Source organism: Garra rufa, chromosome 9, assembly GCF_049309525.1.
Source record: "Garra rufa chromosome 9, GarRuf1.0, whole genome shotgun sequence".
Lineage (NCBI taxonomy): Eukaryota > Metazoa > Chordata > Actinopteri > Cypriniformes > Cyprinidae > Garra > Garra rufa.
In genome coordinates, this window is record NC_133369.1 from 21,656,915 (window position 1) to 21,681,781 (window position 24,867).

A 24,867-nucleotide genomic window follows, 5' to 3' on the forward strand; every position below is an offset into this window, starting at 1 on the left:
AGGGTTTATTTGGGGAAATAATGGTTGTGCAAGGCTGTTTCTGTTCATATGTCCTTTTCTTGAGTAGCCCACACACATAAATATCTGCATCTTACATTTATATATATCTAGGTATATTTATTAAATAGGTATTGTTTATTAGTGAAAGTTTTCTTCAAATTACTGAGCATTCCCTCTGTAACACCATTGGTTTTCTAACATTAAAACATTATGCTTTAAATCTTAAATTGGCATGCAATACATTAATATAATGAATTAATAAATTTAATTGTATAACTTAACTGTGCTCAATGTTTTCAACTGTATTGTTCCATCAGTAGAATATTCGAGTATAAGTAATCATTTTATTTTTTTATTTTTAATTTTTACATATGCTTTTATTTCTTGTCTTATTTTAATAAATGTTATAATGGATAAATGTACAACAAATGATTAATGCATTAAGATATGTGAAATAAATACCTTATCTGTTTTAAAAAATATTTATCGTCTATGTTATAAGGTTTATATTGTGTTAAGTCTGTAACAAAAATATTCATAGTGTTGGCACTCATGTAGTTGAATGTGTTCAAACAGCCACAAGAGTTCTCTGCCATCAGACATAATGCATGAGCATTCCTAGTCTGACAGGATTTAAACTTTGCTGGCTAACACCTAAAATTTAGTTTTAAAGACAAAAACATACCAAAAACTATGCTTTCTCACCATTTCAGATTTCTAACACACACTCAAAGTGTTCTGTGTGGTCTGGCAGCTGTAAGAAAAATGCTGATCTCTGTATGCATTCATATGTACATTGTATGCTCTTATTTTGCCCATTTGAACAAAATAAAGAAATATGTCCTTACCTCCTAATTCTTTCCTTTTAAAAAATTCCTTATTTGCGCTAATCTGTGCATACTATGCAATAATACTTGTCCTAGTGAAATTAACCACCTATGTATGCTTTGTTTCCTCTTGCACTGCCTGCGTCTTTGTGAACCTCACTTGTAAGTGGCTTTGGATAAAAGCATCAGCTTAATGACTAAATGTAAATGTACATGTACTGTTTTTGAAAAAGCCCTCGTATTGCATAAACCCTCCCCTTGAAAAAAACAGGACAGAAGCGGTCTAAAGTGGACAAAGGAGATGGATTAAAACAACAGATATATTAAGCCCAGAAGACACAATAGCAGGAATGGCGAAAAGCTCCTGTTCAAGAATGGTAATTACAGTTTGCAGGATATCAATAGCTGGACTACCAACAGGTCCTTCAAGAATGTCTACATCCTGTAGTTGTTGCCTGTGTGCGCCTGAATTGGTTAGCAGGAACCGTTACAACCTCCCGCCAACTGAGATCAGGAATTGCAGCAGCTGCACCATCTTGATGGGTCCATGACTGTGTCCAAATATCTCTGTCATGGCAGTGAGTGGCTGTGTTTGCCTATCAGGAGAACCCCTGACAAAAAGTTGATATGGTGTGTGGTGTCCAGCAGCCTGAAAACCTCCAGGTATCTGTTTATCAGGGGGAGGTAAACATGATGTAATGCCCACATGTGAAGCTCATTGCTACAATCAATTACTCCTTCATCCTCAAGAAAGGAGAAAAGCTGGTGGTAAACATTAGTCATACCCCGCAAAAGATCCCCCCAAAGTCTCTCGATCCTCTGGTTGTCAAGTCAAGTCAAGTCACCTTTATTTATATAGCGCCTTTTACAATACAGATTGTGTCAAAGCAACTGCACAGTATTTAAACAGCACAATAGTGTGTAAGTAACGCATTATTGTAACAATCAATTTTCAGTTAAAGGCAGTTCATCAATGAATTCAGTGATATCATCGTCAGTTCAGTTCAAATAGTATACGATATCGCTGGAAAATGTCCCCAACTAAGCAAGCCAGAGGCGACAGCGGCAAGGAACCAAAACTCCACAGGTGACAGAAATGGAGAAAAAAACCTTGGGAGAAACCAGGCTCAGTCGGGGGACCAGTTCTCCTCTGGCTAGACCAAACAACAGTTTGTACCAATGTCTGATTGTAGAGAACTCATCAGGATCCTGTGGTGTAGCGCCGATGGCCGTCAAGGTTGGCGAGGTCTTCATTGATGATCCGCCTTGGAGCTCATCTGGTTGACATCCACGGCTATTGAAGTCATCTCTAGGTGGTGATCCACGATCTAAGCTGGGTACGGACTGGATCCGGGGGACTGGAGTGACCATCTGATCCGGATACAGGCTGGGTCTGGAGGCTACGGTGACCTCGGAATAAGAATGAAACAGACTAATATTAGCGTAGATGCCATTCTTTTTACGATGCAACGAGTGCATCAGGTGTTATGGGAGGTGTTTTCGGTTCCGGTTGACCTAATTAATGCAGCCTAACAATCCTTTAACGGATTTGAATTATAGAAATGTGTTAATGATTTTATGTGTAAGCCAGGTTAAAGAGATGTGTCTTTAATCTAGATTTAAACTGACAGAGTGTGTGTGCCTCCCGAACAGTGTTAGGTAGATTGTTCCAGAGTTTAGGCGCTAGATAAGAAAATGATCTGCCGCCGGCAGTTGATTTTGATATTCTAGGTATTATCAAATTGCCAGAATTTTGAGAACGCAGCGGACGTGAAGGACTATAATACGATAGGAGCTCGTTCAAGTACTGAGGAGCTAAACCATTGAGGGCTTTATAAGCAATTAGCAAGATTTTAAAATCTATACGATGTTTAATAGGGAGCCAATGCAGTGCTGACAGAACCGGGCTAATATGCTCATACTTTCTGGTTCTAGTAAGAACTCTAGCTGCTGCATTTTGGACCAGCTGGAGTTTGTTTATTAAGCGTGCAGAACAACCACCCAATAAAGCATTACAATAATCTATCCTTGAGGTCATGAACGCATGAATTAATGTTTCAGCATTTGACATTGATAGCATAGGTCGTAATTTCGATATATTTTTAAGATGGAAAAATGCGGTTTTGCAGATGCTAGAAATGTGGCTTTCAAAGGAGAGATTGCTATCGAATAGGACGCCTAGGTTCCTAACTGATGACGACGAATTTACAGAGCAGCCATCTAGTATTAGACTGTGTTTTAGGTCATTACTTGTGGAGGTTTTAGGTCCAATAATTAATACCTCTGTTTTTTCAGAATTTAACAGTAAGAAGTTATTCGCCATCCAGTTTTTAATATCAGCTATGCATTCTGTTAGTTTTTCGAATGGATATGTTTTGCCGGGCTGCGAAGAAATATAGAGCTGAGTATCATCAGCGTAACAATGAAAGCTAACACCATGTTTCCTGATGATATCTCCCAAGGGTAACATGTAAAGCGTAAAAAGTAATGGCCCTAGCACTGAGCCTTGAGGTACTCCATACTGCACTTGCGATCTAAATGATACCTCTTCATTTATTGCCACAAACTGATGACGGTCAGATAAGTACGATTTGAACCATGCCAGTGCACTACCACTAATGCCTACATAATTTTCAAGTCTATTTAAAAGAATGTTGTGGTCAATAGTATCAAATGCGGCACTAAGATCCAGTAGCACTAATAGAGAGATGCAACCACGATCGCTTGACAATAGCAGGTCATTAGTAACTCTAATTAGAGCAGTCTCAGTACTATGATATGGTCTAAAACCTGACTGGAAATCCTCGCAGATACCATTTTTCTCTAAGAAGGAGCATAATTGTGAGGATACTACCTTTTCTAGTATCTTTGACAGAAAAGGGAGATTCGAAATTGGTCTGTAGTTAATTAATTCATAGGGGTCAAGTTGTGGTTTTTTAATGAGTGGCTTAATAACAGCTATTTTGAAGGTTTTGGGGACATATCCTAATGATAGTGACGAATTAATAATATTCAGAAGAGGATCTATGACTTCTGGAAGTACCTCCTTTAGTAGCTTAGATGGAATAGGGTCTAACATACATGTTGTGGGTTTAGATGATTTAACAAGTTTATACAATTCCTCCTCTCCTATAATAGAGAATGAATGGAATTGTTCCTCAGGAGATCTACAACGCACTATCTGATGCGATACTGTAGCGGGCGGCTGTATGGTTACAATTTTATCTCTAATAGTGTCTATCTTGGAGGTAAAGTACGTCATAAAGTCATTACTGCTGTGCTTTTGGGAAATGTCTAAACCTGTTGCTGCTATATTTTTAGTTAATTTAACCACAGTATTGAACAAATACCTAGGGTTATGTTTGTTTTCTTCTAAGAGAGATGAAAAGTAATCCGATCTGGCAGTTTTTAATGCTTTCCTATAAGATAAATTACATTCACGCCAAGCAATACGAAAAACCTCTAGTTTTGTTTTCCTCCAGCTGCGTTCCATTTTTCGTGCTTTTCTCTTTAGGGCGCGGGTATGATCGTTATACCACGGTGTTAGACTGTTTTTCTTAATCTTTTTTAGGCGCACTGGAGCAACTGTATCTAAAGTGCTAGAAAAGAGAGAGTCCATAGTTTCTATTACATCATCAAGTTTTTCTGAGCTATTGGATATGCTGAGGAATTCAGATAAGTCAGGAAGATTACTTACAAAGCGGTCTTTTGTAGTAGAAGTGATGGTTCTACCGTATTTGTAGCAAGGAATTGAATTAACAGTTTTAGCTATCTGGATTATACAAGAGACTAGATAATGATCTGAGATATCGTCGCTTTGCTGCAGAATTTCAACGCCATTAACATCAATTCCATGTGACAGTATTAAATCTAGAGTATGATTTCGGCAATGAGTAGGACCTGACACGTGTTGTCTAACCCCAATCGAGTTCAAAATATCTATAAATGCTGTTCCTAATGCATCTTTTTCATTATCAACATGGATGTTAAAATCACCCACTATTAAGACTTTATCTGCGGCTAGCACTAATTCGGATAGAAAATCAGCAAATTCTTTAATAAAGTCTGTATGGTGCCCTGGTGGCCTGTATACAGTAGCTAACACAAACGTCACAGGGGATTTATCATTAGTACTTGTTTCTCTGGATAATGCTATATGAAGCACCATAACTTCAAACGAGTTGTAATTGAAGCCCGTTCTCTGAGAGACATTGAGAATACTGCTATAAATAGTAGAAACACCTCCTCCTTTACCTTTTAGACGCGGTTCATGTTTATAACAGTAATCTTGGGGGGTGGACTCGTTTAAAATAATGGTTGTGCACACTTCTACCCCGGATGGCACTTCACAAGAACCAAACTTTCTCCCACACTTCTTCTCTGCACTCGAACACCCTCAGCAGCAGTTAGTCTGGCCCGAACAGCATTTGATCCAATCTGTCGGTTTTCTCCAACCAACTCCTGAACCACTTCATCGAGTTCTTCATCAGACAGATGTGAATTCCCCATGCTATAACACAGGTTGAAGCGTCTAGAACAGAAAATACAGAACATAACCATGTTACAAAACAACTTCTGATAACAACAGCAGCAAAAACATTTGTCTTGTGGTGTTATTTGAAAGACCACTGTAGAAAATACATATTTAATAGTAAAACAATATCTTCAAAACAATTTTTGAAAAACAATCTTGAATTTGATTGTGTTGTAGCACTAGTTAAGGAAGTAAACAATATTGCCAAGTTAATTTGTTGCATATATAACATAACAGTTAAAGTAGAGTCTGCTTTATTTAGAAGTTACTTGACCACTGGCAAAATGGTACTTTGTCTCGTGGGCCAGAATTTAGATTATTATTGCTAAAAGTTTTGTTAAAATATTCTTTGAACAAAAGCTGTAGTAAAAGCACAGGTCGTTTTACATTCTGATCAATTTACATTTTGACATTTTAGATTTTAAAATTTTCATTTCAAATAAATGTATTGAATCCTTAAAGGTGCAATAGGACATTTTCAGAGAGGCTAGCAATAGCAAGCTAGCTTTCAAATCATAACATTCTAACCTCCCTTCACAGCGCTTCCCAAAGGCTTCGGTTTGGTGGTTATGGTGTGAACGCAGTATAAGCTAGTTGTTTTGATTCAGTAGTAGTGTAAAAGTTGGTTGCTGTTTGTTTGAGGTGCTTAGTTACTGATGTCTGTCTATAACTCTTCATACAGTTGTGCATATATAATAAAGTCTGAGCTGAGGTCATCCGTAGATATAAGAAAGTCCTAAAAAGCTTCAGCCGTGTCCGTACAATGACAGAATCCTTCAAGGTAAACAGCGTGGATCTTGGACCCATCAAGATGACTGCTCCGATTGCAGAGCTCCACATAGTTAACCCAGATACCTACAAAGGCCTGAAGTTTGATCCTGCAAATAAGACCCTGCTGTCTTTTTATAATAAGTGTGCTGTTAACATTAGCCCTGAAAAAAAGCCATGATATGACATGAAATCTCGAGGGCAACTTCTTCCTTCAATAATGAAGTATTAAAATGCTAACTTGCTGATTTGTTTGGTTCTGTTTTGAAATGTCGAAAATGTGAGTTAAATTACACAAGGCTATGTCCTGTGTATGTTTTGCGTTTATGGTCATTTAACACACAAAAGAGGTCTGTTGTGTTTAAACACTGTTTAATACAGAGTGCAGTACATACAGTACAGTAGATTGCCTACTAGTTCATATTGACCTGTACAGGTTTTATCTTTGTGCAATTTTATTTTGGTAAGACATATTGGTACTCTATTGTTCATTGTATGGCATAATTATATGCATGTTTAGATTAAAGGATATGTTTGTGCTTGTGCTGTGTTTGTGTCTTTGGTCTGCTACTGAATGGACATATGCTGCCTTCAAGTGCTATCGTAATTATGGTAAATACTGTCACAGTGTCAGCCTGTGGCAAAAAGGGTGTTACTACACGTTGTTTCATGTTGTTCTGCAGTGAGTTTACCTCCTCAGTATCGTTTATTGTTGTTTTCCAGTTTTGGCGTGAGTGAGTTCTGATTGTTCAAAGACTTTATCTCTTTGGGGGGACATTTGGATGGGTCTTTGCGAGTGCAGTCATGTGCCTGAGAGTTCTCTGTGACAGTGGACAGTGAGAAGTAGGGCTGGGCCGATAAACGATATCATATCGAATCGCGATCAAATTTATGTTAATAACGATGATAAGCTCTAGACATTTTTTGCTGGATATGAATTAATCTAAGAGCCAATCACACAGCAAAAACTATGCGACAACAGCCAATCAGCGTGCGGCATGCGTGCACGTCAAAGTTCATTTCCTACCGCACTTTGCAATTGCAAAGCAAACTTAGCACTAGGACGAAGCAGCGACGATAGTGAGTCTAACCTCGAGTTATTATCCAAAGATGTTGAAATTGTCGACAAAAAAGGTGGCACGAAAAACTGAAACCGAAAGCAAAAAACACACGCGCATTCAAAAGCAATTTTAATCCCTTTTGTTTAGAGAGTGACTCCCCAATGCACGCAAATTAGGCTACATGATATATCTAGGCTGTTATTAGTAACGTTACGTAGGCTATAATAGGTTGTGTATGTCTATAGCTCTGTATCATGATTGAAATATCCGGTCTCTATTTGCACTTTGAATATTTAGAGAGTAGCCTGCTTTGATTATGGCTGAATTGTCTGCACTTAATACGATTAAGAAAGAACTGTGTCGTAATTTTTTTGTTATTTAAACTGTAGATTGTTTCAAAATGCAGTGGTTACCTCTAATTTAAATAACTCAACCTATAATAGAGAAAATAAACAATTGTGTTAATAATAATAAATAAATAAACAAATTATGTTTTTACAATCATTTTATGTTTACATTTTGTACATTTACTCTGATTTACCATACTCTGTCACAACTTTTATTTTATTTTTTATTTTAGTATAAGTTGTTTTAATTTTTAAGGCCAAATCTGTAATCTGTTTTTGTTAATAAACTATACTTTAAAATGTAATTTAATGAACCCTTCAATTTTTGTGGCTTTAGTCATTGTTGGGATACTATTTTAAAGCTGGCAACATCAACAGCTTATATCGAAATATATATCGTTATCGTATGGGAAAAAATGTATCGAGATTAAATTTTTGCCATATCGCCCAGCCCTAGTGAGAAGTTATCGACATGCTGCTCCGACTTTGGACAGAACTTACTGTGTAGCGAAGTTGTCTGTTCTCAAGCATGTGCATCTTCTTGGAGAAAAAGACTATAACCATGAAGAGGCAATGTAATGGCATCTCCACCTACTGCTATACACATCACTTGGAAGACTGAAATGACAGACTCGCACCTGGAGCCCTTGTTTCAGATATATTCCTGAATGTTACATCGACAAAAAGTGCCAATACTGTCAACCACGTGTTACGGTTATTAAAAGTATTATGTACATTTTATATATAGAATTACACTAAAATGTTTACAAAGTATACCTGATATGCCTATCTGTGTCCGGTTACGGTCTGTTTTGTAAGTGTTTCTCCCCCATCGACTCGTGTTTTGGTTTCTCCCGTTGTCTTCCCCTATTGTTCAGTTTGTTTTGGTTTCCCCTTTGCCTATATTTGGACTTCCCCCTCATTGTCCTTGATTGTTATCACCTGTCTTGTTTACATCTGGTCATCCCCGCAGAAGTCGTCAGCCCTTCCTTCACCATGGCTCCTCCTGTTCCTTGTATGTACTACCATCATGGCTGCAGCCTGTGTCTCACCTGGTTCCTCCTGCTCAGGGTCCCTTCTGTCTCCTCCATGGCTCCTCTCTCCATCTGATCCACCCTGGACCCTTCTGTCTCCTCCATTGCTCTTCTCTCCATCTGATCCACCCTGGACCCTTCTGTCTCCTCCATTGCTCCTCTCTCCATCTGATCCACCCTGGACCCTTCTGTCTCCTCCATTGCTCTTCTCTCCATCTGATCCACCCTGGACCCTTCTGTCTCCTCCATTGCTCCTCTCTCCATCTGATCCACCCTGGACCCTTCTGTCTCCTCCATTGCTCCTCTCTCCATCTGATCCACCCTGGACCCTTCTGTCTCCTCCATTGCTCCTCTCTCCATCCGATCCACCCTGGACCCTTCTGTCTCCTCCATTGCTCCTCCTTCCATCGGATCCGCCTCAGACTCTGTTGATTGTCCTCCTCCCGGGCATCGGTCCTCTGCCAAAGCCTCCTCTAGTACAGACTTTTTGTTTCCATCCCACATCCGCCCTGTGTTCATTGTCCGATCTCTAGGTTACTTTTGGTGTGTGTTTCCCTGCGATTGTTGTGTGGATTTACCTGTTGTGGATAATATTAGATTAGGTTGTTGGAATTGTATTTCATCTTTGTGCACCTCCTTTATCAACACTGGAAAGGAAAGGAAAATTTGCCAAGTATGGTGACATAATCAAATGCGCTTTTGGCCACTAATCTGGGCTCTCTGCATTTATTTATTTATTTAAGAATAATAATTGCCTGATAGAAAAGTTAACATGTTATATTATTTAAGATGGAAATAAGATCAATATAAATAAAGTATACTTCAATTCAATATACAATAAAGTAACTTCAATCTTGTTTTACGGCAAGCATTTGGGCATTGCTGAATCAAAAGCTTGCAGCAGCAGATTAGCACACACTCTTGTTTGGGGGCAGCCGTGGCCTAATGGTTAGAAAGGTTGCAGGTTCGAGTCCCAGGTCCGGCAGGGATTGTAGGTGGGGGGAGTGAATAACCAGCACTCTCTTCACCCTCAATACCACGACTGAGGTGAGTCCCTTGAGCAAGGCACCGTACCCTCAACTGCTCCCCGGGCTGCAGCAATGGCTGCCCACTGCTCCAGGTGTGTGTGTTCACTACTGTGTGTGTGCACTTGGATGGGTTAAATGCAGAGCACAAATTCCTCGTATGGGTTACTATACTTGGCCTCACTTCACCAAAAAAAAAAAAAAGGTCAAACACGACTTTTGAACTGATTCATTAAAACAATCTCTCCTATCGCTATTAGCGAACAAGAGGTGATAGGTGCTTCTCAAACGAACGACTGCTTCCTAAAACTCAGATGAGCTCAGTAGAGACTCCTTTTCATTCAATTCATTTTCGTGAATTGACGTTCGACCTTTGATGTACCAGCTAAGATTTAGCTTTCCGTTTGAGAGGCACCCATAGATAGGTTTTGTTGAACTGAAATTGAGTCAATTCCCCTTGATGGGATTGATTCTAAACTTTGGAATCAACTTTTAATTTCCAATGCCTTGGAATCGAGAAATCAATTCCCAGCCCTAGAACACACTTCTAGCATTTGTATAAAAGCCTTCTTTCACCTTAAAAATGTCAATCAAATTAATATAAGAGCTTTAATTGGTGCAAAATCCAGTGACTGACTAGTTCTTAATAGATCGTATCCATTTCTAGCATATCTACTATAAGAATGCCCAATTTTACCATGACTATTGTCCATGTTAAACTTTAGTTCCTACAAACATACCATGTAGTTTTCAAATAACAGGGTTCCCGCGGGGTCTTAAAAAGTCTTAAATTTAAAAATCAAAGTTTTAGGCCTTAAAAAGTCTTAAATTCGCTGTTCTAGGTCTTAAATAATTTTACACAGGTCTTATTTTTCCGATGTCTATGTAACGCTACCTCTAATGCTCATTTAAATTCTCTTTTTGTTGTTTCCGTGGTGTTGTAGTTCTTTATTTCACTATTCCAAATATAATTTGCTGTATTTAAACTACAAATGAGACCAACATGCAATAGCCAATCAGCTTTCTGTTATTGGCGTGAGTCTCTCTCGGATTGTACCACATAAGTAAAATGGATTTAACTTTTTAGCTTTGGGGAAGTGCAAGTTTAGCGATACTTGTCTTGAAAAAACTGAATATAGGGCTTGGCTAAGGCCAGTTGCTAACATCTGTAGATTTTTTTTCTCCCTCTGTGGAAGTTACTGGGTCTTCAGACAGAATCGCAGTAGCAGAATACAGGTCAAACTACCTTTTTCTGTATATAATGTTCTCAATAATGATAATAAATATAGGTCGAGCTAGCTGACCGCCAGCCTTCGAGATACTTTTAAAATGTTTTTTTTTTTTTTTACTTGCCCGACCGAACAAACCACCTGATTAAAACTGAAGTGACAAAAACAACCAGCGAAGCATCGAAAGGCAAGAAAGATTCCTATTTTAATACATTCAACGTAAACAGAAATTGATAATGGATATGTGTGTATTTCTGGTCTATTTGTGACATACTTTAAAACAAATGAGCGTAACAGCACTCTAAAGAAACACACTGAGGTAAAAATTTAAAATGTATAGTTTATTTATAACATGATATAGTTCAGTAATATACCAAGTGAGCTTTTTGCTGAAAATTCTCACAATTACAAATGTTACATTAATTTTGCTCAATAAACTAGTAGTTAGTCAAGTAGTTACTTACATATTAGACAAAATATTTTCACTGTTTTGTTCTGTTTCACCAACGAAAATAGTTCCAAACAAGGATCGCAGCAGAAGCATTCTCCTAGTAACGTTTTGCAATGATTCAGCGTTTGGTCGAATCAGTTGAAATAACTCGCTCATGAAGTGACTTACCGCCACCTGCTGGTAGTTTAGTGTGTTTAAAAGTATGCCTCCACACCCAACATTTCTAATGTATATATTTATAAATCAATAAATGTATTTAAAACATTAATCTCACTTTTAATTTTGCAGTGTAAATTATGTCATCTCACTGCTAACAGCAATTTAGAATTTATTGATAAATTCATAAAATAAATTTCAAAGGTAATGCATACATTTCGAAAGTAAAAGTTTTTTACATCAGATATTTCTGGTGGTACTTTTATGGGGATAGTTTGTGTGGAATAGTATCTGCTGATATGAAAAGTTCACTGTATATCATAGTATTAAATTTATGACAGCCATGAAATTTTGTTTACTTTTTACATTAAACACATTAAATATTACATGTATGCATGTAATATAATATCTATTTCCGTTACAGGTTTAGGTCTTAAATTTCATATAAGGTGGTATTAAAAAGGTCTTAAAAAGTCTTAAATTCCACTTGTTCAAATCTGCAGGAACCCTGAAATAAGCCTGAAGGGCTTGCTTGTAATTAGGGTTGCAGCTAAACTGTGCAGGGCTGTGGCCTTCCAGGAGCCGAGGGTGCATTAACATAACACAGAATTCAACCAAGGGTGTACTCACACTAGGCATGGTTGCCTTGAACTGAGCCTGAGTGAGATTATACCCTCTCCATACTCCCCCGCTGACATGCACTCACACTTGCACTAAATTTTCTGGGCTGGAGCACACTTACATCATGTACAAGATAACAGAGAAAACCCCTTTCTCTAATATTCTGCCTAATAAATGTACAGTATAATTTATGACATGCATTGATTTTCATATTGCTCAGACATATCTTAAAATATGTCAGTTCCATTGTTCTGTCTCAAGATCCACACCAGTAACGTTTTCTTCTAAGTCATTTTTGTAAAAGCTGCTTAAATATGTTAATTTCACTAAGTCCTAGTCCTGGACAGCTAAACCCTGTCTATGAAACCAGGCCTAAATATCTGAAATCGTTTTGCTTATTTAGTAAATGCATATTGATTTAAGAATATCTTAATATTTTTGTCCTGTTTCTAGTCAAAATATCTATGGGAAAAAAGTCTTATTTGGAGTGTGTTATAAGCAGTGTTGGGGTAACACATTACAAGTAACGTGAGTTACGGAATCAGATTACTTTTAAGTAACTAGTAAAGTAATGCATTACTTTTGAATTTCTGAATAAATATCTGAGTTACTTTTTCAAAGAAGTAATTGCAGTTACTTTCCCTCCCATTTATTCATTGACAAGTCTCCTGTCGGGAAACTGGGAGTAAACATTATGTTACTGTAGTTCAAGACTAAATGTGAACATGCATTAATTCATCTCACTCACAAAAACAGATTCAGTTTTCTTCTAAATGAATAAAAACAGTAAAAATATGGCTATGATGCAAACTTCCAATAATTGAAGATGTTAAAGAAAACAAATAACCTTAATGTATTTAATCCCATTTTATTAACCATTGTCTTTGCTGCTGACCTTCGATGATCCATTTCAGCCATATGAATAAGCAAAAATCACTTTAGATAAACTAACATTTGTGCTTCATGACTTTTTATTGCTGAAGAGTGATCTTCTCCTGCATGAAGGTACTTTTTTTCCAGTCTGAGGTGAATCCACTTCACTTTTGGTGTGAAAGTGCTTTAACATTTGCCAAACTTAGAATTTTTTATAAAAAAAAAAGAAAAAAGAAGAAGAAGCTAGCCCTGTCCAGATTTAAAAATGCAAATCTAATGTATTGCATTACTTTCCATAAAAAGTACCCAAGTAATGTAATTAGTTACATTTTTTAGGGAGTAATGCAAAATGGTAATGCATTACTTTTGAAAGTAACTTTTCCCCAACACTGGTTAAAAGCATCTCAAACTCATTCAGAGATATCCAAGAGTTTGTGTACAGCAGTATTTACGTTTTGACACACTGAAAACGATGGATAATTTACACATTGAACAACCGTCTAAAAGATCACAGTAACACACTTCACTCTGAAACAAGAAGTGCATTAAACTTTTTATTTAATTAAATTACATGTTTTCTGACTTAATGATCTCACTTAGTCTTCGTTTAGTGTGATGGTTAGAATGTATAAAACATAACTGGCCAAATGGTGATCGACAGTTTTTATACTCACAAGGGCTGATTTTAAAGGCAAGTATTCAGGAGCAATCCACACAAAATATAACGAATTGGAAAATCAAAATTTTGCAGCATTTCTAAATGATCTGAATTAAAACTGTGTTACAGATAAAAAAAAATTCTCATATGAAATTCAGATAAGAGAAATATGACTTATTTGGCTAAAAACCTGTGCACAGCAGCTTTTATAATATAATTTGCATCTAGACAGATGTACTGTTACTTCTTTCTCGACAGTAAAACTTTCGACTTTCGAAAATGGATTTCACGTCACAAAAACAGCCTTCTTCCACTTTAGAAACAGTTCCAAGGTGCAGAATATGCCATGTTTATGAAACAGAAAAGCTAGTTCACACATTCATGACCTCTAGACTGGACTATTGTAATGCATCTTTAATAAATAAGCTACAATTAGTCCAAAATGCAGCTTCTAGAGTTCTTACCAGATTAAGAATATTGGGATGACTGTTATAATACAAAATCAACCGCATATAAGGCATAAAAGCCAAACAGAAAGCAGTACACACAGGCATACGCCGTATGAAGACAAGACCACAAATATTAAAATCTAAATTTAAGAATTTATCAATCTTTTCAGAACAAGAAGAATTCTTTATCACCATTCGCTTTTGATTTCAAGCTTAACACTTAGATCATTTTTGTCCTCCACGTTTAACACACAGGTCTCTTCCTTTTTAGGAAAGTGGACCTGCAACTCATCATCTGGCAAGTTACCAGTCTTTAAGGAACTGCAAGTATTACATCTGTCTTTCTTTGGATGGTAAAGACCCAGGTTCTGCTCTTTAAATTCTTCTGAGAACACTTGCCTTGAGAAGGGTCTCAGCATCTTTTCTTCAGCAGCATGATGGTAGACTTTATACAGGCTAGTCATGGACTGGAAGACAGGCTCCAGGTACTGTTTTGATGCTGATGACCCACAGTAGCAGAAAGCCACCTTTGGGAGATCCTGCAGAAAACTCTTCATGAACTCACGATCCTCACGTCTGAGGTTTGCTGCTGTATTCTGTGGTGTGTTTCCTGTGTCTTGCACCCAGTTAAGAGCACACCAATCCCCTATTCCCAGTGTTGCCAAAAATAAACTTTTACACACCCTTCTTCTCTGTCCATCAACTTTTAAGAAGTAAATAAGAGTAGATACCCTTCTGGAATTTTCACAGCCCCTTCTCCTCATTACTGGCATTACATCCACCAAACCACGCACATACGTTTTCTTCTCTTCCCAGTTCATGTTCTCCCAGAAACATTTAAAAATCTTCTCTCTGTCTGCTTCTTCAATTGTACCGCATTGATGCTTGGAGGACTTCACACATCCAGCTGACTGACATCTTGGTCCCATCACTCGGGGCTCCATGTTAACTTGTTCATTCCTGCTAATCCCAATATACGGTTGTCCCATCATTCTTCTCCTTTTATTAACACTTTTCTTCCAACTTCTTTCATTCTGTCTTCTTCTTCTTCCAACTCTATCCTCTTTGGTGGCATCAACAGATTCTAAAAAAACACCACAAAAATGTTTGTATTTGTATATAATGTGTACTACTGCTGTGATTTCTGCACATTATACTTAGAAATATCAATTCCAAAGACTGCTTTTTTAGTCTCACTCCTGCCGGGTTTTATTCCGCACACACCTGCTCCATTATATACTCACTTTTTGTTCAACCGCTGCCCGCATAGAATAATTTTCTTCCTGACTGTTCCCGCTAAATTCATTTCTAGAATCTCACATTTAACCATTAGGAAACAATATAGAGTATATAAAACTTTTTTTTTTTCAGCACATCCATTACATTTCCACGTTCCATTTTTAAGACGTGTTATCGCCCTTCGGCGCAGCTGAAAGAGTTCCGTGTTCAAGTGCACGCAATAGGCTAAAGCTTGCCACAAAGCCCCGGCAAAAGTATAAAAGCCTGTTATAGGATTGTGAAGGACAAGGTGTTGTTCTCTTCCTCACCACGGGGGCAGTAAAATGCAATATTTTCTCTATAAGTCATGTCATGGTATAAAAGAAGAGTACAACCTGCAATGGCTGAAACCTGGCCTTGTCAAAATGGCCAAACTTGGCTTTATTGAGGGACTTTAGTTTTATGCTCAACTGAAAAAAGACTTTTTGTTCTGTGGAGGAATATGCTGTTTGATATGGAGACTGTAGAGGAAATTAAAAATGTTCTTTTATTTATAAAGATCTTCATCTCACCATTGATTCATCATTTGTGTATGGGTCTTCCAGTTTGCTAGGAACTTTGCTAGGTACTGATTACAACAGGCATAGGGATTAAGATGGACAACTATGTTGGCATGTGAACTGGAAAATATATTTATTTTATTCACTCTATCACTTTTTATTAATCATCCGTGGACTGTGACCTGCTTTTGATTCTACTAAGGTTTTTTTTGTGTGTGTGTTTGTTTGGTGGTTCATTTTCTTATGCTGTAAGTGTTCTCAAAAAAATTGAAATGATTTGAGATGTGTGCTTATTGTTCTTACTAAATATAAAATATCAATTTTGCATTTAATAAGGGACTGCAATTGGTTACCTTATTATAAATTAAGTTGTATAGCAGTTTTTGGAATTGGTTAAACCAAAGACCGTTATAAAAGTAATTCTTTATTTTATAAAAACACAACATTTATTAATATTGTGAGTGCACACAAATAAAAGTATACCCTTTAGAGTTCTGAATGATGCATTACTGTTACCTTTTTGACCAAAAATAATGCCATTTTTAAAATTGCTTTAACTGAAAAAAATTTAAGTGATTGCGCTGGCACCTCCATGTCCTAAAAAAATGCATTTAGCTTTCACTCTCCGCTATAAGGTGGATATGCACATATGTAGGTTAAACGTTTAAATTAGCATTGTTATATGCTATTTTAGCCAAGTCATGATTTGAGAAAGCAAAACTGATCAAACATAGACTATAATCAACTCACTGTCTGGCACTGGTCGCTTGGTCGTTACTTTAAGAAACAAAAAGCTTATATTTAACAAACAAAAATGCTCCAAACATTTTTTCTAAATTAACTTAAATATAAAATAAAAAAATAATAATTCTAATCACTTTACCATTACATACAAAACCGAACTATTTTAATTGCTAAAACAGTAGTATAAGCTGTTTTAGGATAAGGGGAAGATGTGTGCGCTCAGAATAGCAACAAAACATTGTGATTTTGTAAAATAATGAAAGCAAACAGGATGCGCTTTCTGCTGTCTGTGAACTTGAATGGGTCACTTAGAAACTCTGTGGATACTTGCCTTTCAGAAATGAAAGATATATCCATAGAGAGTTAAATTTCTACTTTCAAATGAACCAATTCAAATTGAAAACATATTTTTAGATTATATAATTCATATGAAACATGCATACAGGCACATCAACTACTGCAGAGATGACAGTCAGTGTTACCGACTTTATCTCTTAAGTCGGAAAAAAAAAGCACTTATCAATAAATTATTGAAACGTTAATGCAGTCTCCTTGCGGTTTTTACCTGACACATTCATTGCGCTGTGGCAAGTTTTATGCATACACTTGATCACTTATTAGGCTATGTGGGCAATTAAAGGCTCATTATTGTGATTTAAATGATTTTTTTTTTTTATATAAATGTATGATTAGTCGACAAATGCTTAACCTTTAAATGCATACCTCGGGAAGTAATTTACTACCCTCTCCCTTCTTCATTTTTTTTTTTAAGTTTGGCATCAGCTTTCTTAGTATTCCTTAATCTATTCATTATGAACAATAAAACAAGAAAAACTTATTAAATATAAAAGAATGTCTGTTTTCTGATTCATTTCTTGTAAAAAAGTATATAGGGTCGCTAGAGACCCGAGGTGTGTAATAGTGCAAGTATATTTTTTGTGCTCAAAAATATATAAATATCTGATGACTTAATACATGTAGTTCACCTTCAGTCCTTGAGATGGCTGATAGACAATAATGACGTGATGTTTCACTCGCAGTTATCACAGGCATAAAAAAAAAAGATATCAGCAAAATTTGAATTGGTTTGAATGGCTTCACTGCAGAGCAATTACTGCATGCAATAAAATATAAATAGCACTGTCATTTGATGGTGGATGTGGTGAATAAGCTGCCAGTGATCAAATAATGATTTTGAAGTCACTGAAAGCGATGGTTTTGCGAATATGAGCCAGATGCTGAATGAAATGTGGAAGTGCGCTCTGAATGCCAGCGATAGTAAAATCATCTGCTTAAATTGAACCCTTCTAAGTTTCAAAAGGTAACGAAATATGCCTTGTTTTATTCTTCTGTAATGGTTCTTAAAATATCAACAGAGTTTTTGCTATACAATGATATCCCTTATTTTTCTATAAAGAACAATTGTCCCTTCTTTTCCTTTTCTGGCCCTACCCAGAATGGCCTTCTTGATTATGTTTGAGATTTAGACACACTCTCTGTTTAAATCTAAATTAAAGACACATCTCTTCAGCCAAGCATTCACATAATGCATCCCATAACCTTGTACTTTAGTTATAACTTTTTATATATATATTTTTTATGATCTTTTTTTCAGCTCCATATTGAATCCAGCCTCTTACAAATAGCTAAGATGATCCACACACCTGAACAAAAACACAGATGAAACAAAAACCTGCAAGAACTTTAGATGACGCCAACCCTGAACCAACACACCAAACTTCCATTTTTTTCTGAAAATGCAGTTACTATTTTAAAAGTATTCACTTTTTTGCTTAAATACCATCATTTCCTTACTGCCTGAATTGTATTACATTAAAACTGTACATTAAGACCCGGTTTCACAGACAGGGCTTAGACTAAGCCAGGATTAGGCCATAGTTTAATCAGGACATTTAAGTATTTTTTATAAACGTGCTTAGAAAAAAACATTACTTGAGTGCAAAACAAAGGCATTGATATATTTTAAGATCAATCAGTGCCATTTTATTTCAGTTGAAATAGTTCAGACTTACATTTTAATCTAGGACTAGGTTTAAGCCTTGTCTGTGAAACCGGGGGAAAATGTCATATGGACTGTGACACAGTCACTCTTAATTATAATGTAGAAATATGCATTTTCTGTAAAGCTACTTTGAAACGATATGTTCTGAGGAGTTACACAAAAATTGTGAACTGAAACTTGTGATTATGCAAATTGAAAAGTTTTGATACTCAATATTGTTTTGACTGTATTACTATAATACATTTTTACCATTGCCATTAAAAACTGATGGCTCACCTTTTTTGATTATGAAAAATAAGCATAAGTAAATACTAAAAATTAACGGTTTACATTGTTTTTAATGTTACACAATATACTTTGTATTAAATTGTCAAATAAAACGGCTTTAATTAGGACACTAATATGACATCCAAAAAAAAACTGTTTATTTCTGTAGACATTCATACATTTTAATAAGGATCAAATGACTGATCTCAGCTTTCATAAGAAAAACCAACCTGTTTGTTCCTCAGTATCTTCTTGTTTCAGACTGAATACTTCTGCAATCCTTATGCCTTCATTTTCCTCTTTAATTAACGCCATCTTTATAATAGTGTCACGTGGATCTTAGATGCTTCACATGAGATTTTCTGTGTGTCTGGAGATTTAAAATAAGAATAATTAATAGAAAATCCAAACTAAATCTTTAAGTCAATTAGAGTAAAAGTTAATGGTCTTAAATGATCCAAATAGCCCAAAAACAAATAAATCTTTCTGTTAATAAGTATTTGCAGGGCTGCCAACTCTCACGCATTCAGCGTGAGACTCACGCAATTGACTCTTTTCACACGCTCTCACGCCACACATCCATTTTCTCACGCAGTCAAAAGCACCCTCAGTTAAAACTGTAATAATAAGATATTGGCTAAACAGATTTGGCAAAAGCTCCAGTGCGTATTTGTGTTTGTGCTCTGGAAATCGCCAAAAGACAAGCTGTTCTCGTAGCGCTGAGCAATGTAGCCAATCACAGACATTTATGTTGATCTAGAACGCCTGTGATTGGCTACATTGCGTTCTGAATTCACTCACCTCTAAACGCCAGATTGCACTTGTGGACTCTCACTGTAAATAAGCGGTTCATTGATAATAAAAGGACTTTTGCGATTAACTGAAGCGACACGTTTTTAGTGATTATCAAGGAAGGGCTATTGCGCACTCCAAGGCTACGTATAATACGTTTAGAATTTGAATAAAAGTTTTGTTTTTCGTCCTGCTAACAGCTGTATACCCGGTACAAAAAGCAGAATTTCGGGAGTGATAAATCCCTCATGAATGAAGGATTAATTTTCGAATATGAGAAAAATATAATTTCTCAGAACAGCAGACTACAGAAAAATATTTGAATTTTCGTTTCAAAATATTTATTTTTTTAAATGCAGTTGCAATTATTTATAATGGATAAATCTAGGAATTCTTTTACTGAACATAACTTTTTACCACAACAAGAAAAGTTAATAGTTTTGCAGCACTGCAACAGTTATTTTACATTTTATAATAACAACACAGTATGACATTTTTATAAATATATTAAAAAATAACAAATAATTTCACAATGCTGAAGTCAGACCAAATTTGAATAAAAAAACTGCTCATGCGAACGTGTGTAGCACATTTTTTTTAATCATGATTTAAAATGCAGTGTTTAGTTCTAATTTTCAATTTATTATTATTTTTTTAACAGCAAAAACATTTCATTGCCAGAAAAAAAAAATATATATATATATATATTTATGGCTGGTAAATTCTCTCAAATCACCAAAAAATTTTGTTTGTATCATGAATAAAATGGCAGATATGGCAAAAAGTTTTAGGCCCTGCTTGTAAGTGTAGAAATTACAACAAAAGTATTGCAATTCCCCTACTATAGAATAAGAGAAAATAACATGAAATACTCATTTTTATTTACTTTACATAATTGTTTTCCAATATTACTGTCATTGGAATAATACTATAAAATTATTATTATTATTATGATCATTATTCTTTTTTCAAATTATTTTTTATTCTAATTAAGACTGAGACACTATATCACAACTAATAAGAGGATTAAGTCCCCTTTAAACCTCAAGATCAAGTCAATTCACCAGCTTTTTTCTTTGTTTAGTTTTCACACTGAAACTGTATTGGAGCTCTGAATTGTGAACTCTCAAAGTGCACCAGATAGATGAATTTAACTGTAAAATGTTCAAAATTTTCTTACGGGGGAGCATGCCCCCGGACCCCCCTAAAGACACTGCTGTGGGAATTCTCACTCCAAGCTGAACTCAAAAGTTGGCAGCCCTGCTTTTCTACTTTTCTATCCCAGAAGCCCACGGGAGATCAGTACGTCATCATCGAACGTGATGGAGAACAGCAACGAGGGTGTTTCCAAAAGTGAGTAACGTTACACTGTTCCTAGTGTTACAATCGCGTAGAGCAAACTTTTAAATCGTTTCAGGTGTAACAGTATAGTATATTTGTGATTGTTGTGTAAAAACATGTTTTATATGTATAGCAAACATGGGAGATCTAGTAAACACACGTATATCTCCAAAGTGAATGTACATAAACCATATACATCTTAAAGACCATTGTTAAATGTCTACAATATTTAATATGTGACAGGAAAAAGTTCGAAAAGAATTGCAGATGAGCCCATAATAGACATCTGAGTGATGTGTGCTATTACAGTAGAATTCACTGTTGTCAACACCGTTTATTTTATATGAATGCAATGTAAATAAACGCATGTATAGTAACTAAACATAACGGATCTTTTTTATTTGGCATTCATATTGTTGATAAAGTCAGGAGCATTTGTGTTGGATAAAATGCGAGTGTAAACGCAGTATTAAGCACACGAATCACAGAGGTGACTTGAACGTTTTCTAGATGTTACAGGGACGTGATGGACAGCAGAGACGCAGAGACAGGTGAAGCTGGACACGGTGGTCAGCTGCTTCATCAGAATAAAGCTGCAGAATTGGTACAGCTGTGTGGATGGCAGTTGTTATTTACGGGCTGTGAACACATGATTGTCAGAACAATCACATTGAATAAAGCTTTGTTTTATGTGTCTTTGACTTGTATTTATTTAACATCAAGGTTACTTTTATTTATTCTTTTTCGAATTTATTCATGTTTCTTGTTGTCAGTTAATAAAATATAGCATTAATTCATTACTTGACTGAGAATTGAGATGTATTCACATTGACTTTAATGCATATGGCATATTAAAAAATACATGTAGCTCATTTTACTAAAAATATAATTATTGAGTGGTTAGCATTTATCAGTATTATTGTTCATAAGCGTTGGTGTTGTCTAGCAATGCATTCGGATGTAATCTTTAATTTCTAAGTAATACATACATTTTTTCGAGTGTAAAATCAAAAGTCTTCTCCAAAGGCGAGATCTTCCAGCAGCTGATTGACGTCTCCTTTGTGCAGATATTGCAAACATTGCAAACAAGGAGGGAAACGTACTAGGTAGGGTTGTCGTGATGCCATTAGGCGTTCTGTAGAACTTATAAGTACATGTACAACCGCAGGAAAAGATAGGCTATTTTATCAGTGAACAATCAAAATGACAAAAACTATAAAGGGTTTGTGTACATGTCATTCTCTACATGTGAAAAAAAAAAGATTAAATATCTTTAAATTATCGTAATATTCATATAATCATAATGCATTAAAATTGCATGTGTTGTTTTTTGTTATTTATAAGCCTCGGGGATGAAACGAGAGAAATCCAACAATAAAAAGAGGAAAACAAAGGAGATTTCAAGCCAGTTTTGCGTGTGGATAAACAATTTTGTAAGTTAAAAACATATATATATATGTTTTCGTAATAAAAAATAACATCTTTAAGGATTAAACTGGGTTATAGCCTAAAAACGTACTACATTCATAAAGGCCACAAAATGAGAAATTTGATCAACATCATAATATATACATATAGATTAATTAAACCTGTCCCTCATATCTTTTAAATTGTTGCTCTTGTTTAAACGTCGTAGATCACATGATAACGTCATCATGGCGGATCGCATTCATACTCAACGAGATTTGGCTGTAGAGTAGGTACTCTTTTAGCGCTTGTTAAGTACCTACTTTTTGAAATTAAGTACCTACTCATTAAGTATGCGATTTCGGATGCAGCCTACATTTGCAAAGAACTTATACTGACAAGAAGTGAAAGTCAATAGAATGTTCCATTGCAACAGCGGCGCCCAGTAGCAGCCCTACGTTTCCGCCATTTTGGAGTGAAAGCGACTCGGCAGTCCACTACGTTCATGCTGTCACTATGGCAAATATCAGCTGCTTTGTTAAAAAAAAAACGTACATTAAAGCTAAAATACACAACCTGAATCATGACAATATTTTTATTATTATTATATTTTTTTTACTCCTTTTCGTTTATTTCTCAAGAATTTTTGTATTATATTACTTCTGTTAATTATTAAACCAACTCGTTTGGTATTAAACGGATTTTTGTATGTTTTGTACGTACTCTAACCTTTGTTATTAATACAATAAAAATATGACAACACAGAATAACGTACATTATCAAAAACAGACTTTGTCTTGCATTTATTTTCACAAAATCTTTGCTCTCTAGTATTATAAACGCTGAACTAATACCAACATAATTAATTTAAGGACATGCATCAGAAAATTGGGAATGTTAAACAATAAATATATAACAGGAATATAACAGCTTAACAGTAAACTTGTCACAGTTCTGTCTGTTTGTCATTGGTTTTTCCCATTTGTCTTTCCCCCGTTGATCTGTCATTTGGTTTAGCCCTTCGTCAGTGTGATTCCCTGCACCTGTCCTTGTACAATTAGTCACCTGTGTTTAATGATTAGTCACCCTTTATAAGTTTGTCTTTCAGTTCAGTTGATGTCGGTCTTTATTTGATGTTACTGTTACATGTGTGTGGATTATCCTGCCTGTTCCTGTCTGTTCCTTGAAGAAGATATTAAATATAGTGTTAATTGTTGATCTCGACTTCGTCTCGTTCATCCAGCACGTCTATACCGTAACAGAAAGACCGACCGTAACAGTTTACCCGGCACATTTTCCCTGCGTTTATTTTTTCCCGTTTTTTACTCAGTGTTTGTTTTTTCGGTTTATCATGGACCCTACTGTTCTCCTGATCCTCCTGAGGCAGGGGGAACGCTCTCTTGAGGACCACACACGTGAGTTTCTCTTCCTGGCGAACCAGTCACACTTCCCGGATAGCAGCCTATGCGTCCACTACTACCTCGGACTGAACTCTACCACCAAGGCGCTGCTATCCGGGGAGGGTCCTCAAGAGAGCCTGCCGGATTTCATCGAGTGGGTGCTGGCGTCCTGCCAATCATCCTGCACTGTCGACATCGTCAAGGAGGACGTCAGCCCCACTCCAGACCCAGAACCCAGCCAACCATCACCCCGACACACGGAGTTACAGCCCGAGCCCACCGCTGATGGAGAGCCAGAGCCGAGAGCGACAGAGCCAGAGCCTGACCCATCTGACCAGGTGCGAAAGCCGGCATCAACATCCGTGACGGTGGATTGCCACGTGGAGCAAGAGAGGGCGACAGAGAGCCCTGCCCACTGCACCACCGCTGAGGGTGAGATTGGACCTCAATCTGGGGATTTAATTGACTTTTTTTCTGTTCTGGACAATAATTCTGAGGATTTAATAGACTTTGATACCGATTTACCTACCTGTCATGTCCAACCTGTCTGGGAGAAATTCCCACCCACCCTCCCTCTGCTGCCAATGTCTCCGTCTGTTTGGCCACCGCTGTCCCCTGACAGCCCCTCAGCTCACCCTCAGCCCACCACCTGTGCAGTGGGTTCGCCGCGGGACTGCCAGCGTCCATCGGCGTCTCGGCTGGAGGATCCCTCAGCTCCGCCTCCAGCCTCCGAGTCCAGGACTCCGCCTCGGCCCTTCGACCCCGCGGTTCCACCACGGCTCTCGACGCCCTCCTCTACACCGTCGCCCGTCGATCCACCAGCTCCACCGGGCTCCATCGTCTTCTCGGCTCCGCCCTGGTCAGTCGTCACCCCATCGTCACCTCAGGACTCTGCTCCTCCGGCTGTGCCTCGTCGCGCCGTCCCACCGGCTCCTTGGGACTCCTCCTTCCTGCGGGCACAGCCTCCATCCTCTGTCGCTCCGCCGCGGATCTCCGGGACTCCGCCTCCGCCTCGGGCGCCAGAGCCTGTTCCACCTTGGCCCTCCGGATCCTTGGCGTCACCCCGGATCATCGGCTCTCCG

At 37.1% G+C, this 24,867-nt stretch overlaps 2 protein-coding genes across 6 annotated transcripts in view; one reads left to right on the top strand and one right to left on the bottom strand.

The window, feature by feature from the left end:
* Nucleotides 1-24,867, top strand: part of LOC141343373 (cathepsin S-like) — an 81,848-nt gene that overhangs the window by 42,226 nt on the left and 14,755 nt on the right. The gene's annotated exons all lie outside the window — the stretch shown is intronic.
* Nucleotides 1,134-19,211, bottom strand: LOC141343374 (uncharacterized). 5 transcript variants are annotated; one of them, XM_073847978.1, is made up of 5 exons: nucleotides 19,076-19,211; nucleotides 14,433-15,117; nucleotides 8,996-9,149; nucleotides 8,590-8,921; nucleotides 1,134-5,358 (listed from the first exon to the last, which is right to left on the bottom strand). In XM_073847978.1, exons 4-5 carry the CDS (start codon nucleotides 8,914-8,916, stop codon nucleotides 5,338-5,340), a joined length of 348 nt encoding a protein of 115 aa, XP_073704079.1. In that variant the 5' UTR covers nucleotides 8,917-8,921; nucleotides 8,996-9,149; nucleotides 14,433-15,117; nucleotides 19,076-19,211; the 3' UTR covers nucleotides 1,134-5,337. The 5 variants fall into 4 exon arrangements, 4 of the variants coding, with proteins under 4 accessions (XP_073704079.1, XP_073704077.1, XP_073704078.1 ...); XR_012356733.1 differs by having other exon boundaries at nucleotides 8,590-9,149; XM_073847976.1 differs by lacking the exon at nucleotides 14,433-15,117.